Source organism: Pteropus medius, unplaced genomic scaffold (assembly GCF_902729225.1).
Source record: "Pteropus medius unplaced genomic scaffold, Ma_sr-lr_union100, whole genome shotgun sequence".
In the NCBI taxonomy this organism is placed as follows: domain Eukaryota; kingdom Metazoa; phylum Chordata; class Mammalia; order Chiroptera; family Pteropodidae; genus Pteropus; species Pteropus medius.
Genome location: NW_024349802.1, coordinates 3389637 through 3404773, shown reverse-complemented (window position 1 = coordinate 3404773; position 15137 = coordinate 3389637). Strand labels below are relative to the sequence as shown.

The following is a 15137-nucleotide window of genomic DNA, read 5'->3' as shown; positions in this document are numbered from 1 at the left end:
GAGGGAGGAAGGATTGTAAGCTGACAAGGTCCTTGCAATCTGTGAAGTCAACCAAGGTTTGCCTCACCTAAAAAGTATTTTAAAAAATAAAAATAAAAGAGTTTACCATTTTCACATGCTATATTTTGAAAATGGGAAATCCTCATGATAATATTTTGCCTGTGAGTTAATACTGTAAGGTTTTAAAGCTGTTTTCATGCCTTTACCACATTGGCCTTCTCGCTTACCTCCGTCCTGATGCAGAGGATGAGGTTCCAGTCTTAGAATTGGACCCATTTCTTCCCTTTCCTGATAAGACTTAGCAGGACCGAAACAGGGTGGGCCCTGCAGTTGCGTGCAGATGTGTGTGCACACGCAGGTATGACATGTGCCTTAGAAACCAGTCCAAGATCCATTTACTCAGGACGCTGACCCTTTACATGTTTTTACGGCATCTGGTTGGTGTCAGTGGGCTGAGGGTTGATGGTGTCCTTATTTCATCTTGTGACTGGGGACATCCCGTCTAACCACGGTGGTCGGACAATGCCGAGACTTACCAGTAGGTGGCGGAGCTAGAATCCAGGTCCTTGGTCTCTAGCTTAGGTCTTGGCCGAAGACCTGAAGGCATCTCCACTGCCTGCAAGCTGGAGCCAGCTGGAGCCAGCTGGCTTGTCACTGGGCCGTCCAAGTTCAAGCGACCGGCATGCCTGTGATCTTAAACTAGCCACAGACACCGGGTCTGAATCCAGATACCAGCCTCCTTTGCCCCATTGCATTTGTGAACACTTCAGTAGGACCCCTTAAAGGTGAGGGCTCCCTTTGAAAAGGACCCCAGACACCACCCTCCCCTCACAGATCAGCAGAATCGTTCAGCATCGTCACATACCCAGTCAGACGTCCCATGCACTCCATCCCGTAAGAGCGGGGCTTTTCCCCAGTTTGTTGTTGGTGATGAGCAAACATGGTCCAGCCATTGTGCTTGGCTGACATGCACCCCGAGTCCCCGCAGCCTCTCAGAACCGTTCCTCGCCTCGTACGATCCGGCAGTTCCTGCCGGCGCTGAGGTCTCCCGTGGGTGACTACGCGTGTTGCCGGGTGACACTGTGCTCTCCTGGAACGATGCCAGTGATTTAAACTGGCTTTTCCCGTAGGTTCGCTCTGGAGCCCCTCCTGCCAAAGAAAATGCACTCCAGGTCCCAGGACAAGCTGGACAAGGACGACCCGGAGAAGGACAAGAAGGACAAGAAGAAGGAGAAGCGGAACAGCAAGCATCAGGAGGCGTTCGACAGAGAGCTCAAACCCGCCGACGCGCCCCCGCAGCAGTCCGAGGCCGTGATCCTGTCGGAGACGGTAACGTCCCGCGAACCGGCCCCCGCTCCGTGGCGGGGCTGGCAATCGGAGGTCGCCGAATCCGCCGTAAAATGGTCACGTGACAAGCTAGGTCTCCCTCAGCCTTGCCCTTCCGTGGCCCAATGCTGTAGGGCATCCCAGAGCTTTCCTGGAGGACGCTTGGCTGTCACTGTCCCCATTCCAAAGGGACTTGGTGGGCCCACCCCCAGCAGGAGGCTTAGAGCCACCTCCCCCTGGAAACAGATGGGCATTTGTGTGGTGGCCAAGAATGCGCCCAGGTCTTCTCTCAGTAGCCTGGGCAGGGGCCCGTGACCTGTCCTGGCTGTGACTGAAGATTTGCTCGGTCAAAGGGCTGGGACGGGGCCACCTTCAAGAAGACGAACTTCACGGTGTGTCTGTACCCTGAACAGCAGAGGGTGTGTTCCGTGTGGACCATGTCACAGGCCGCCCGGCCGCGTGGGGGCAGAAGGCAGGCCTGAGGCCGCAGCGTGGACGTCTGGAAGGCGGACGCCCTTCTGAGGCCTTTGGACGCAGCTCGGCTGCCCCTGGGCCGTGGTGTTTCGCTGCAGCACGCTGGTGGCCAGGGGCGTCAGGACGCAGGGGAGGGACCGGCCAGAGGCCAGCGTTAGTGCCCAGTTAGTGCTGGGCCTCCGGCGGTGGGATTAAGAAGTTTCCGATGAACCCCGACGTTCAGTCTACTATTCTAGAAAGTTGTGGTGCCAGTGACCACCCAGGGACTGGCCAAGATCCCCTGCTCTGAAGCCCAGGAGAGAGCTCTCAAGTCCTGAGACGTCGTAACTGGCTGGGCATGTGAACAGACATATTTTGAACATTTAGTGAGGGCCAGACACTATGCAAGTCTTCAGGACAGTTTCATCTAAGCTCCTTTTGAGCTGTTAAAACAGGGGCCTCAGAAGCTGAGCCAGCAGCAGAGCTGTGTGAAAAGAAGTCACAGGACGTAGTGGGCACTCGGCCGTCACAGTACCAGTTCAGCCCCTCCCCGCTGCGGCCCTGTCTGCCGGGAAGGACGCTAGCCAGGACAGGCCGAGTTCAGCAAATTGTGTCCCCCACCCCCCGGCTGACCCAACATACCCTCAGCAAACGCGCCAGGTCAGCACAGAACCGTGACCTTCCTGTGGTCTGTGACGGGTCTCAGAGTGACCACAGCTGCAGCTCCAGGAGCCAGGACCCCTGACCTCACGCTGAGGCCAGACTTACTGTCCTTGGTCCAGCCCACAAAGGAGCCTCCTGCAGGGGACAGGTGCCGGCAGGGCCTGTGAGCCCTTAGGCACCTAGCCTTCTCACACAAGCCTCTGTGTCTTGGAAGGGCCGAGCAGGTGGGCCAGTAGGGGACCCCTGGGAGGGAGGTTCGCTGGGGCAGAAGCAGCAGCCCCTCTCCCCGAGGCCACACCCGCTGCCACTACGCTTTGCCTCCACCTGGCCTCCCCGAGCTTCTCTGGTCACTCCATGGGCCTGGGTTAGCTTCCTACTCGATTTGTACCATCGACAATTTCACGTTTAGCCGAGCCCCTCAATGCCTGGGGTGGGGGTGGATGCCATCTCAGGAGTCGAAAACATCCTTTGCTTTCTGAGTCTGGGTCTGGCGGGAAGTATGGGAGAAGCGCCTGACCAGTGCCTGATCCCCTGTGGCCACTCCACACTCACACCCACCCAAGGAGAGCCCAGAGCCCAGCCAGGCTGCAGGGAGCTCACCGCTTCTGCACGTGACAGGTGATGCCTGTTCTCTGGGGTCTGCTTCATTGGCATAGTATGGTTCTGGGAGTGACCCGTGTCCCCTCACCCCCCCACACCTACTGAAGGGCTTAAACCTTCCACCCTCCTTCCTGCGTCAGGTGTGTCCACATGGGCCCTGCCTTTTCAGGCCACTCAGAGAGCACGCAGCACGGCCCACCTGCTCAGCTGCAGGCCCCGCCCAGCTGCGAGCCACAGCACCAGCCCCGAGCCGCCCGCCCACCCTTCCTTTTCCACTGGTTAACAGCATTTCCGATGACTCCTGCCTCTGAGTGGTTTGGGATTGCGCGTGAGCCCCAAGACCTAATGATCTGAGACCAAGTCGTAAGAAGCATATAAATAAAATTTCCTGACGCGACAAATGTCGGTCTGGGCTAGAAGTCCAAGATCAAGGTGTCGGCCAGGCTGGTTCCCTCTGAGGCCGTGAGGGAGAATCTGTTCCATGCTTCCCCACCCGCCGCCAGCTTCTGGGGGCTCACTGGCAAGCTTCGCTGTTCCTTGGCTTGCAGAAGTATCCCCCCGATCTCTGCCTTCATGTCCACATGGTGTTCTTCCTCTGTGCACGCGTCTGTGCCCGAATGTCCCCTTTTTATGAGGACATCAGTCATATCCGATTAGGTTCACCCTAGTGACCTCACCTTAACTTGATCATCTGCAAAGACCCTGTTTCCAGGGACAGCCACGTTCACGGGCACGGGGGTTAGGATTTCAATGGGTTTTGAGGTGTCACGACCCAGCCCATGACAAACCCTAACTATGCTCTTTCTGTCCTTCCAACACAGATAAGTCCCCTGCGGCCCCAGAGGCCGAAGAGCCAGGTGATCAATGCCATCGGAGGTGAAAGGCGCTTTTCAGTGTCCCCGACTTCACCGTCCTCCCAGCAGACACCCCCTCCCGTCACACCGCGGGCCAAGCTGAGCTTCAGTCTGCAGCCCAGTAAGTGGGACATTCTCCGCATCTGAGTTCCTGTGACGTCCCCCTTGACCGAAGCCTCTAAAGTTAGACCCACTCCCTCCCCTGCGGCAGACGGGGACGGGTGTCCGTGAGCACCCGACTCATGGGCAGTGTCCCTCGGGACTTCAGCTAAGGAGGCCAGACCTCAGTCCTGCACCTGCCGAGTTTCCTGAATAAAAGCCTGGGGTCCCGCCAGTTTCTCAAACCACCGCGCTTCACTGTGTGTGTGTGTGTCGGGGGCGGGGTCACTTAGAAGTGAGACTTTGCATTTGGAGTGATAAAAAATTTTGGAAACAGATAGTGGTGATGATCACACGTGATGAGTATAAGAAATGCCAGCGATGGGTACACTTTAAAGGGTTAAAATGGCAAATCGTATGTCAATATTATATTTGCCACGATAAAATGACCAAGCAGCCACCGATCCGGAGGGCGCTCTCCAGTCAGAGGCCTCCGGCCCGCCCCCGGGACTCAGCTGCAAGGTTTCCATAGAAACTGGCAGGACTCCTCCTAGGAAGCATTTTCCTAATGAAGGATTTTTCATCACATGGACCATCAGGAAAACGCTAAAAGAGACCCGTCAGCAAAAATGTCCATTTTGTTCTCTTTAACATAAAAGGAAAACAAATTATTTCTAAGTCTCACTGAGGGTTGAGAAAATGTGCTGTTTAACGAGATCGCTGCTCTACTTGCAAAGAGCTGCTTTTCCAGCTTACGTTCGGGATCAGCTGGACTCCTTCCCCTTGGCTGATTTAAAGCGACAGGCGCAGCCTCCTGCCGGTAGCTGCATTTCGGGGTTCTTCCCGTCCACGGAGGTCTGAAAGGCGGGCGGTTGTGTGGCGCATCGTTGGACCTGCTTCGGGAGGCCCTGGGGAGGCTGGGTGCAGGGTCCTGGCTGGGCTTTGACAACGGCAGGTGGACGCTGTCCTGGTGACACCCAGCCGTTTAGATGCCCCGGAGGCAGAGGGGCCAGGGGGTCCCGTGGCTGCTTTTCCGTGGGGGACCGATGCCTCCTTCAAGCCCTGGTTTTAGATGCCTCGTGGTACTCGTTTCTTTCTGCAACATGCCACGAGGACGGGACCCCTGCCTTCTGCCTCTCCGACCCCTCCACGCTCCCTCCTCTGCCCCACTGACAAGCATTTCCGGGGCACAGAGTGTCCTGTCTCCCTGCCACTCCCCGGGAGAGGTGGCGGAGCAGCCACGCCTGTGTCGTCACCCATGGGGACGTGGCCGTGACCTTAAACCACCCGTGTTCCAGGTGTGGAGCTGAACGGCATGGCTGGGACGGACGCGGCCGAGGTCCCACCGCCCCTGCCCCTGAAAGGCGGCACGACGGACTACGGGTGCCTGGCGGAGCCCCCCGACTTGCCGGGCTCGCCAGCGGCCCCGCCCCCTCCGCCCCACCAGCGGGTAAGTCGGGCTGGAAACGTGTCTTCAGCGTCTCCCCCTCTTGCCCGATGTCACGTTTCCTCTGGGCTGCCCTGGGTTTCACTGTGAGGAAAAAGGTCACGGCGGTCACAGCTCTGGTCTGTGTGATCTGCGGTTCTGTCAGGCCCACGGCCCAGACGCCCATGGCCAGCTGTGGCCTCAGAACGGGGAAGGGCGGGGATTCCTGACGGGCGGTCAAATGGCCAACCCCGTGGCCTCGAGGTCATTCCACTTGAGGCGCAGTTCTTGTGAAAGTTTGATTTGAAAAGCAGCTTTTCTCTGAAGAGGTTTGTCTGATTTTAAGAAGCTGGCCCATGTCACGCTGCACGGGGGCTCCTGGCGGGTACCAAGCCAGCCCTCGAGAAGCCCTCATCCCAGAGGTTCCTCCAGGCAGCGACACTGTCACGCGAGCCACTCCCAGCGGGGACAGGAGAAGTGAGAAGCGGCTCCGGTTCAGGCAAAGCCCCGTTCCCCGAGGCCACACGCCCCCAGCTCTGCCTCCTTGGAACCTCTCCCCATTTAGATTCGAGGTGCTGGCTGCCCACCCTCGTCAGCACTGGTCCCCCAAGGCTGGCACCCCTCGGAAGAAGCTTAGTCACTAGTAGCCATTGGTCTTGTCTGACGTGCTTGGTGCTCCGTGGCCGCGGGCCTGCAGGTATTAGCTGAAAGTCCTAAAGCGCCATTTAAACCAGCACCTCTGCTGCCAGTGGACAGTTCCGGAAACATCCTTTTTGGATCCACTGCGCTTCTCTCCTGCTTCTCCATCCAGGCTGCCGTCACACGGGCTTCTCAGTTGCCCAGCCGTGTGCAGAGGTCAGCGTGTGCAGGACAGGGGACATGGGCAAGTCACCCAGGGGTGCCTCCAGGTTCGTCCCTATAAACTGAAGTCAGCGTATTCCGAAGACTAAAATATTCTCCTTCCCATTGATGCATCTGTTCGGCCCCGATAAAGTAACTATACGGCCACGGAAGTCGTGTAGAGCATGAGGTTGTACGTGGCGCTGAGGTTTTTCTCCTTAAAAAACAATATAAATCCTACACGCTTCTTTTTAAGGCGATGTGTTCACTGGATGTTCTGCACGTTTATTATTATCTCTCATCTCGTGAGGGGTGAAGGAGGGTGGGGACTTGTTTACAGCCCTATGTATTTTGATTTATTCCTCTCGTATCAGAAAACCAGACGAACTGTGGGCTTTATCTCTGATGCCGAAGGGATGGTTGTCTTTCCGAGGCTGCCGTGCCTCTCAGGTCGGCCCTCTGTCCCTAGAGATGCCACGATGGGGAACTGGCGTTTCAGGAGGCTGGGATTGTTTGCTGCAACCATGGAAACGGGAGACTGACTAATTACAAGTTTGAACAAAACGAGGCCCAGAGAACCGGCGAGAACATCGTCCGGGTGGGGTGCTGTTTTCCCAGCAGCTTCGTTGACTGATCACATCTTTATTTTCATATCTTTCTTTTATTGGAAGAGCTGGACTGTCCCACAGGGCCCCCTGCGCTAGTGAACTGAATATCCTGAACCTGGAAGTGCGATGGAGTCTGCTCTTGTTACAGATCGACTTGGGAGCAACATTTTATCATCTCGGTCTCTTTGATCCATGATTCTAAGACAGTGGCGCCAGGGCTGCTGGTTAATAAGCAGGGGACCAGCATCTGTAAGCTCTGGCTCCATTTCCAAAGGGGTTGTGATTCGATTAGATTAACTTCCTGAGTCTCTTTGCTGTTTCCTTCTTGTTCGATTGACCTGCAGCGTGAGCGTGCGTCCCGATGACGTGGCCGCGGGTGACAGTTGGAAGTGGTCGTGTGTCTGGGGGGCCTCTTTTTGTGCAGACCCTGAGCTGCTGTGGGACACTGATCGTTCCTCTGCCATGCGTGCCATGTGATCGTGTGCTCCTGCCATGCTCGCTGACTGGCCGTGGGCTTGTCGTCAACTCTGTCTCCAGTCATTGCCACTTTAAGCTGTCGTTTCTTTCGAAACGGCTCTTACGGCCAGCAGTCTGGGTTCTCATGTTGCCTCCTAGTCATGAGCCCACCGTCCTCACATCTGGCCTGAAGGGCATCTGCAGCACGCGGTTATCCGACCGCGTTGGCCTGGCCCTCTGTTGCTCGCCGGCGACCTGTCTCTGTGACTGTCACGTGTGTTTTGTGCCGGTCTTAGCCTGTCACTTACCAGTCCGGTGGTTGGACCAGCGTGGAGTGCTTATTACGATTGCAAGACACCCCTCAACGGTAACTCACCATCAGGAAACTGAAAAGGAAATGAAGGTTTATTATTCACAGGACCTGGAAATTACACGGCAACCTGGGCCCACGTGGGAAGGTGGCAGGTAGAGCGCGCACGCGCCACGGGGACCTGGGGGGCCGCTTCTCACTGGGCTCCCGGGCGGGGCCTCGGGCTCCGGCGGGCTCGCTCTTTATCGATGAATTCAAAACGTAAGAGCGGCCCACATGGTCAGTTATTGAAATCAACCAACGTCTCTAAACAAAGGGGCCTCAGTGAGGGGCAGTGCCTGGTGGCACGGTGGCCACATGTGTGCCCCCGACGTGGGTGCCTGGGCAGTCAAGCCTCAGGCCGGTGCTTGCATTACGAAAAAGGGGAAGAGGCCGTCGGAGCTCACGGCGCGTCCGGAAACCGTCTGTGGGACCCGGGGCGGGGGCGGGGGTCCCTTTGGCCCTCCTCGCCGATGTCAAGCCCGTCCCCTTCCTCCCCTGACGTCCTAACATCACTACTCGGCCCTGTTTTTCCCCACTGACCCTCTTCGCTGCGTTAACTCTGGGTCGTCTTCGCATTTACTTGTCGGCGAATCCGGAGCAGACTCGGGCGCGGTCGCCTGGGAGACGGCCGTGTCCCTCCTCCCCGGAGAGGCTTCCGCGGACCCGCCGAGCTTCCGCGGCAGTTCGCCCTGCCCGCGCCTCTGCTCCCCGTCCGGGGCCCCGGCGGTCCACGCGCTCACTCGCTGGCCTCATCTGTTCCTCCTTCACTCAGCCATTCCCATCGTCGTCGTCCGTCCACTCATGCACCTCTTCGGTCAACACGCAGCCCCACCTCCTCCGTGTCGGGCGTCTGCGAAGGCCACCAGGGCACCAAGACGAGAGGGCGACAGCCACCCTCAGTCACGCACACCCGGCCGGTCCGTCAAGCAGGGTTTCTGTGTATCACCTTTACAGTCGCGAATCCACTCTTGGCAAACTGTGACCCATGGGCCAAATCCAGCCTCCCACCTGTTTTTGTAAATAAAGCTTTATGGGGACACAGCTGTGCCATTTCTTTTTAGATGCGGTTTCCCCATGAAGAGTTTAAACGTCCCCCTAACCTTCTTCATCCCCTTCCGTCTACAGTTTTAGAGGAGGCTGTGGACGAAAAACTACCGTGTAAGCAGGTCACTTGGCTGGTGGCTGCAGGCGCCACCCACGGCCTCTCTCCTGTGGCTTTCGAGTTTTGACAGCAAGGGAAGGCCTCTCGCCCACCCCCAGAGAGTGTCCTCAAGAGCTTGTTTGTCCCTGAACAGTTTAGGGGCATCTTCAGGGCCATGAGGAGGGACCCGCAGGTCCTCATCATTGAGGAAGGCTCAGCCATGACCCCTGGGTGGCCTGGGGTCCTGCTTTGCCCACATTCACTTCCTCTTAACCATTTAAACCACCCAGTTCTGAAACCAGTCTGTTTCCAGGGGTCCCTAGGTCAGATTTAAAACCGTCACTCACAGAGCAGCCGTTACGCCTCTCGAGAGCCGGGCAGACTTATGAAGTGCTCTGTGACAAGCAGTTAAGCAGAGAAGCCAGAAAGGCCTGTCGCCGGCAGCAGCCCAGCCCTGAGTGTAGCAGGCCTGCCAGCCCCAAGTCCCGCGGCGAGGGCGAGCCACAGCCAGGGCTGCGGGCTGACTTCTCCTCTCCGCCTCCGTGCAGGGACAGACCCCCCTGGAGACCGTTTCTGTCCTGCCTGAGCGTCAGTAATGGGCGTGTCCCTGTGTTCATGTCTTCCAGCACCTGCCACCTCCTCTGCCCAGCAAGACCCCGCCTCCTCCGCCCCCAAAGACAACACGCAAGCAGACGTCCGTGGACTCCGGGATCGTGCAGTGAGCGGCGGGCCGAGCCGGGAAGAGCAAGCTTCATCTCCTCCCCTCCGTGTCTGTGTCCGGCGTTTACCTCACTGGGCCCGCGACGTCTGACAGTGCAGTTCTCTTCCTTCAAAAGAGTTCGTTTTCAGCCTTCGAGCACGTGGTCTTTCATAGTAGGGAGCAAAGTGGATATGGGTCTGGGACATACTGTTGCATTTATCAAAATTGGGGGCTTCTGAGTGTGTTTTCGAGAGCAAGCCTCAGTCTTGCTCTAAAGCCCTTCCTTTCTGTGCCAAATGACACATGAGCAAAGAGCTGAGTCGAGCTCCGTGGGAGAGATCAGGACATCACCAAATCCTCCCCTTCTCCTAGGCCAACCCCCTGTTTACACGTGCAGAAGGTTTGACCAAACGCTCCCCACCGCAGCTGACGGTGTGACTTCTCATTGGTTGAACGTATCTTCAACCCACACCAGGCAACTGAGGACAAGCCGCTGGGGGAACCCCCGATTCCTTCGTATAATTTAAAATAGTATATTTCTCAGCTACTGAACAGTTACTAATTTATGGAGTGGAAACACTATTAAAAATACTGGATCAAGTGGAAAAATGACTAGGAGTATAGAAAGAAAAGAGCTTTTTTTTCTTTTTAAAGGAAGGATACGTAAACCAGCAGAGACGGTTTTAATTGGGTGAGTTCTTTTCTGCCCTCATTCTGTACAGTAGGGTGTATATATGATGGTTCTTAGAACTCATTTTAATTTCTGTGGTCCTTCTCTTTGTCGTAATAGGTGTCCGCAAATGATTCCCAATACGTGTTCTTAATTTTTAACTGCTGGAAATGAAAAAAAAAAATGCAAATTAAGTTTTGATCTTTTTTCAAAGCTCCAAAGTACAGAAAATGTTGGTGGACGATGATTTAAAAAAACTAACTTTGTATAACCTAATATTTTTATTCTGTCATCTATATTTTATTCACTGTAATCATGATACTCTTCTAATAGGCTCAAAAGTTAATCATTGACAATAAAAAATAAAATGTTATTTAAAGACTCACAGTGTCGGAGATAGTGTTTTTATTTCTCGATGGGAAACGGACCTGCGGCTCTTTCTGTTCTGCTTCCTTAACCAGCTTTGTGACCCACGTTTAGATCCGTGCACGTCTCCCTCGGGCATCACCATCTCTGATTTGGGCCAGCGTGGACCCCGGCGTGTCCATCCGTACACACAACACAGCAGAGCGTCCGGCCGCGTGCAGCAGCCACTCGCGCCCGGCCTGGCCGCTCTGCCCACACGCCTTCTGCCCCCTCCTGCCATCCCAGCTGCCGGTCTGCGAGGGGGCTTTGATTATGGGGACCTGTCAGATTCCTTGAGACGCTTCAGACTTCAGAGCTTCCTCTGGACCTCAGGTGACAAGAAACAAAAGAGGCAACGGGGTCCCCTTTTCCATGTGAAGTGCGCTCCCGTGTTGCTTCCAAACATGGCCCTGTTTAAACCACAAGGATGTACCTCTCTGCCCGCTGACCAGGCCTGGGGGGGGCTGCCACAGACCCCGAGCAGCTCAGGGGTCTTCTCTTCCTGAGTAGCTGCCCCCATTTATTTGCACTTGTAAATACCCAGTTCATCCTAGAATATTTTAGACACGTGTGAATGTGGAATTTTTCTCTTTGTAAATCCTTCCTCTTTGACCCAGGTAAATACTCATCCCCCGTCAAGTATGTTAGAAATGGAGTGTTATCCACGATCTTAAAACAGGTGCATTGGCACACCAACCTGGAGAGCGCGGCGAGGCCAGCTCCTGACAGTGGGAGATTTTCAAATAGCATTTCACGTTACGTGAACTGTCACCCAAAATTGTAAAAATCGTTCCTGGCCCTGTGGAAAATAACAGTTTTTTTGTCTGGTGTGGTATCTGGGTTCTTGTTCTCTCCTGCACCACAGCCTCCTCCAGGAAGTCCTCCTGGAGAATCTCACATCGCACACCCCATCTGGATTCCCCACGTCCACCCCGCCTCCGCCTCCCCCGCCCACAAACAATCTCCTTAAGAATCCCAGACTGACGTCTGGAGCTGGAAAGCATGTGAAAAACACGATGGTTACGAAAGGAAAACTTGACGACACATTTTACACATTACGGAAATTTCCTAATGTAAATAATAAATATGCAGATGTGTTCACAAAAGAGTGAACTTCAAACTCTAGACACAAAATTTCTTCACCTTTTAAATCAGGGTAGGGTCTGAAAAACTGATCGAGGACAAAGTGACCTCTGTTATCAAGTGTCTCCTGGGGACATTCCTTGTGGAATGAGATTTAGGGGCAGCACTTGCCTCTCTAGACTCAAAGATGTCTTCCATTTAATCAGAAACAATGTTTCTCAACCTTTTTTTATTATTGCTTCCCAAGGAGCCTTTCAAGGCATTTTTTTCCTAATGTTTCCTCATCCTGAAATTTTAATAGTACAGATATATTATGTATCTATTTATGTACTTTATGTCTGTCTATGCTTCGTACATTAACAAAAATAAGATTTTTTTTTTGTCCCCCAAGAACCCATTTTCACCCACTTCGGGGTAATATGACCCTTTGAGAATGCATGCATTAGAACAAGAGTGGGGAGGGGTTTATGGTCTGTTTTTGCTTTGATCGTCAGGAAGCTCAAAGCCAAATTTAGCTTTCACACGCTTTCCTTTCCTGCCTTCCAAAATGCTTTCTCATCATTTAAAATAAATTCATCTTTATTTTAATTACTCAATTGAATGTGTGTTTTCTCTGAATCTTTATTAAAAGAAGATAGTTTATAAGTTCGATTTTACAAGTAAAAAAGTCTTTTTCTTATTTAAAAACCACCCTTGGTGCTTGAAGATTGCTTCCTAGTATTTGAAGAAATTATTTCTTAATCAATGTTAAGATTGTTCTTTTATGTAAAGATTTGATCTTTTCTATTATCTTTAGCTCTGGATTCTTCTGTGGTATTGGCCTTTATCTTTCATGTTTACTGAAATCTTTGTTGGTGTAATGGATTTTAGCTTTTTGCTTTTCAGTTTTATCTCTAATTACTTTATAGTAATTTACTTATTTTTTAAAACCTGGGAACAGGTACTTTTCTCTCTCTCTTTTTTCTTTTCTTTTTTTTTTTTTTTTTTTTTTTTTGGTTAATCGGCCTTTTCCGAATTATTTAAACTTGTGTTTAGTTGCTGATGACTCAGAAAAATTTAACAGGGAACCTGCTGGGCCAAAAACTCTTGGCTCCCAGATAAGCGAGAATTGGTGCTTCCTGTTTGTCTCTCACCAACACAAAGAAGCATCTGTTTTATCCAGGTCTTCTGACTATAAATGCAGTGGCCCAAGCGTAAAAGGGGACACAGGGACTGCGTGCAAATGTCCCTGCCACTCTGCAGCTGTCACAAGGTTCAGCCCCCCCCCCCCCCCCCGAGCCCTCCCCAGCACCATCATCACCGCCACCCCTGCCTTCCTTCAGTCTCGGTCACCTAGTGCCACTTGTTTAGCTGTTGCCACTAATTAACGTTTATTTTCATTATTGAGAAGTGCTGAATTTCATCTATTCTTTATCCTTTCTCTTAACTGGATATGCCATTTTATAAGACATCTGGAGAGTATGTACAGCCGTGTGCCAGGAGCACGGAGGAGTGTGGAGGAGCACGGTGGATCATGGAGGAGCGGATGAATGGTTAACGGTGTGATGACAGCAATCATGGATGAGTTATTACGATGATATTAACGGTGGAGCAAACAGCATAATCGTATGGAGAGGAGAGTTACTTAGCTTATTAATAATGAGTGCCAACGGCAGCGCAGCACTCATGGAGGATGAGCCATGGAGGACATGGTGGATCATGCAGATGATATTAATGAAGGAGAAGACAACGGTGTGATACACAAAGTGCGCACCAGCGATATATTATGAAGGAGCACCGGTGAGTGTGGAGGATCCATGGAGGAGTTTGAAGGAGCACGGGTGGGGAGGCTGGAGGATACGAAAGGATCATGGAGTGGAAGCTACTTAGCTTATTACCAGCGGGAGCCGTGGGGAGTGCATAATCTAAAAAAGGAGCCATGTGATATTAACGGAGCACGCGATATTAATGGTGATACTTAATGGCAACGCTTGGAGGAGTTGGTGGAGAATGTTGGCTAATGAAGACCCATGCGGATGGCGTGAGTCCAGGGCTGCAGTGTGTCCCGGTGAACGTGCCGCACTCCTGAGCGTGTCCTAGGTTGTGGTGGCCTGGGCATGTCAGGGCTGTACGTGCTCCGGGGTGCCTGGCATGGGGCCCTCAGGGGCACTTACAGCAACGCACCTTCGACAGGGGCGACGCTTTCCCACGCCCCTCAGCTTCGATATGACTCCGAGTGGCATCTTGGCCCCCAGGAAGCAGCGGGGCCACTTTGCTTTCCGCGTGCGGCGTCTCACCAAGCAGACTTGCTCCTCGTCACGGGCTGTTTGGTGGCATCCGATTCCTTCTGAGGTCCTTCTGGTGGATTTCATGGTTCTAAAAGCACAGCTCAGCCCCCCTGTCTCTCCCCCGCACCCTTTCCTTCCTGAATGACTTAGTCCTAAGGTCATTATCAGAGACAGAGTGAGGCAGGTATCCACACTGGGGAAGGGGAAGGGGCGGGGCACCGTGAGTATCAGCCAAGTGCAGGCTGGGAGTGGACCATCCCCCTCAGTTGGGGGCAGGTGGAGCTCTCTCCCTGGGGGGCCTGAAGGGGAATGCAAGGTACAGCTACCAAGGCTCCTGGGATTTACTGCCTTGGACAAAGCCAGCCACTCCCAGAAGTGGCACTGGGCTTTGGGTTTGTGTCCTTGTCATCAGAGCCCCTGGGATTCTCGCTGGGGGTGAGCAGGAAGGGAGAAGTGCCCCCAGGAGGGACCGAGAGGCCAGCCCGAGCCCCTCCATCCCCTCCGTGCCGGCGTGGCAGGAGCAAATGGATTTCTCCTGTCGCTGCCCTGCCCTTGAGAGAGGACGCTCACCACCAGCCAACACCGGTGGCGTCTGTCCTTCCATGAGCACGACAGACCATGTCCGTGGCACGTGGCATACCGTGCCAGTGCTTCCATGGAAACCGCGTGGGAATGATGGGGAACGCACAAGCCCCTCGGAGAGATGCTCGACCACAGAGCCCGTGCGCAGCCGCCACTCGTGCAAAGTGCAGCAATTCAAAAGGTAAAAATAATCAGTTTGGAAAGGAGAACATTTCTGAATTAGCATAAATTATACTATTTAAAAATACTTGCTCACAGGTAATTTAGCTTTATGAACACTTGCGTTGGAGAGGCAGGCACTCAATGTCGAGTGAGGCGCTCCCTGCAAAAGGCAGCGTTATTTTTAAGCTCCTACATATTTTTGGTTTCTCGGCAGGGAACAGACGACATCTGGGGGCTTGCGCTGCCTTGCGAAAGCTTCTTCACGTGAAAAGTAAGCTTGAGGGGGGCAAAGCTATGAAAACGGAAAAGCAACGCTGGAACCATCGCTCGGGTTTTCAGAAACGTTAGTGGAAACGAGGGTTCGTGGACACCAAGAAAACCCTGGCATTTTCGCCCCGGGGGGACGGGCCAGCTGCTCCCTGCAGCCTGACGCCTCCAGGGGAGGGAGGC

At 53.7% G+C, this 15137-nt stretch overlaps 1 protein-coding gene across 5 annotated transcripts in view; it reads left to right on the top strand.

The window, feature by feature from the left end:
- The window catches only part of DOCK1 (dedicator of cytokinesis 1), a 413576-nt gene extending 403001 nt beyond the window's left edge, over window positions 1-10575 (top strand). For 4 of the 5 annotated variants that reach the window (XM_039835996.1, XM_039835998.1, XM_039835997.1 and 1 more), the window contains 4 exons: window positions 1131-1329; window positions 3864-4017; window positions 5294-5445; window positions 9445-9540. In XM_039835996.1, coding sequence (XP_039691930.1) covers window positions 1131-1329; window positions 3864-4017; window positions 5294-5445; window positions 9445-9540 — 601 coding nt within the window. Of the gene's footprint in view, window positions 1-1130; window positions 1330-3863; window positions 4018-5293; window positions 5446-9444 lie in introns of all 5 variants that reach the window. The other variant, XM_039835995.1, reaches the window with a different exon arrangement.
- Window positions 10576-15137: the final 4562 nt, after the last annotated feature.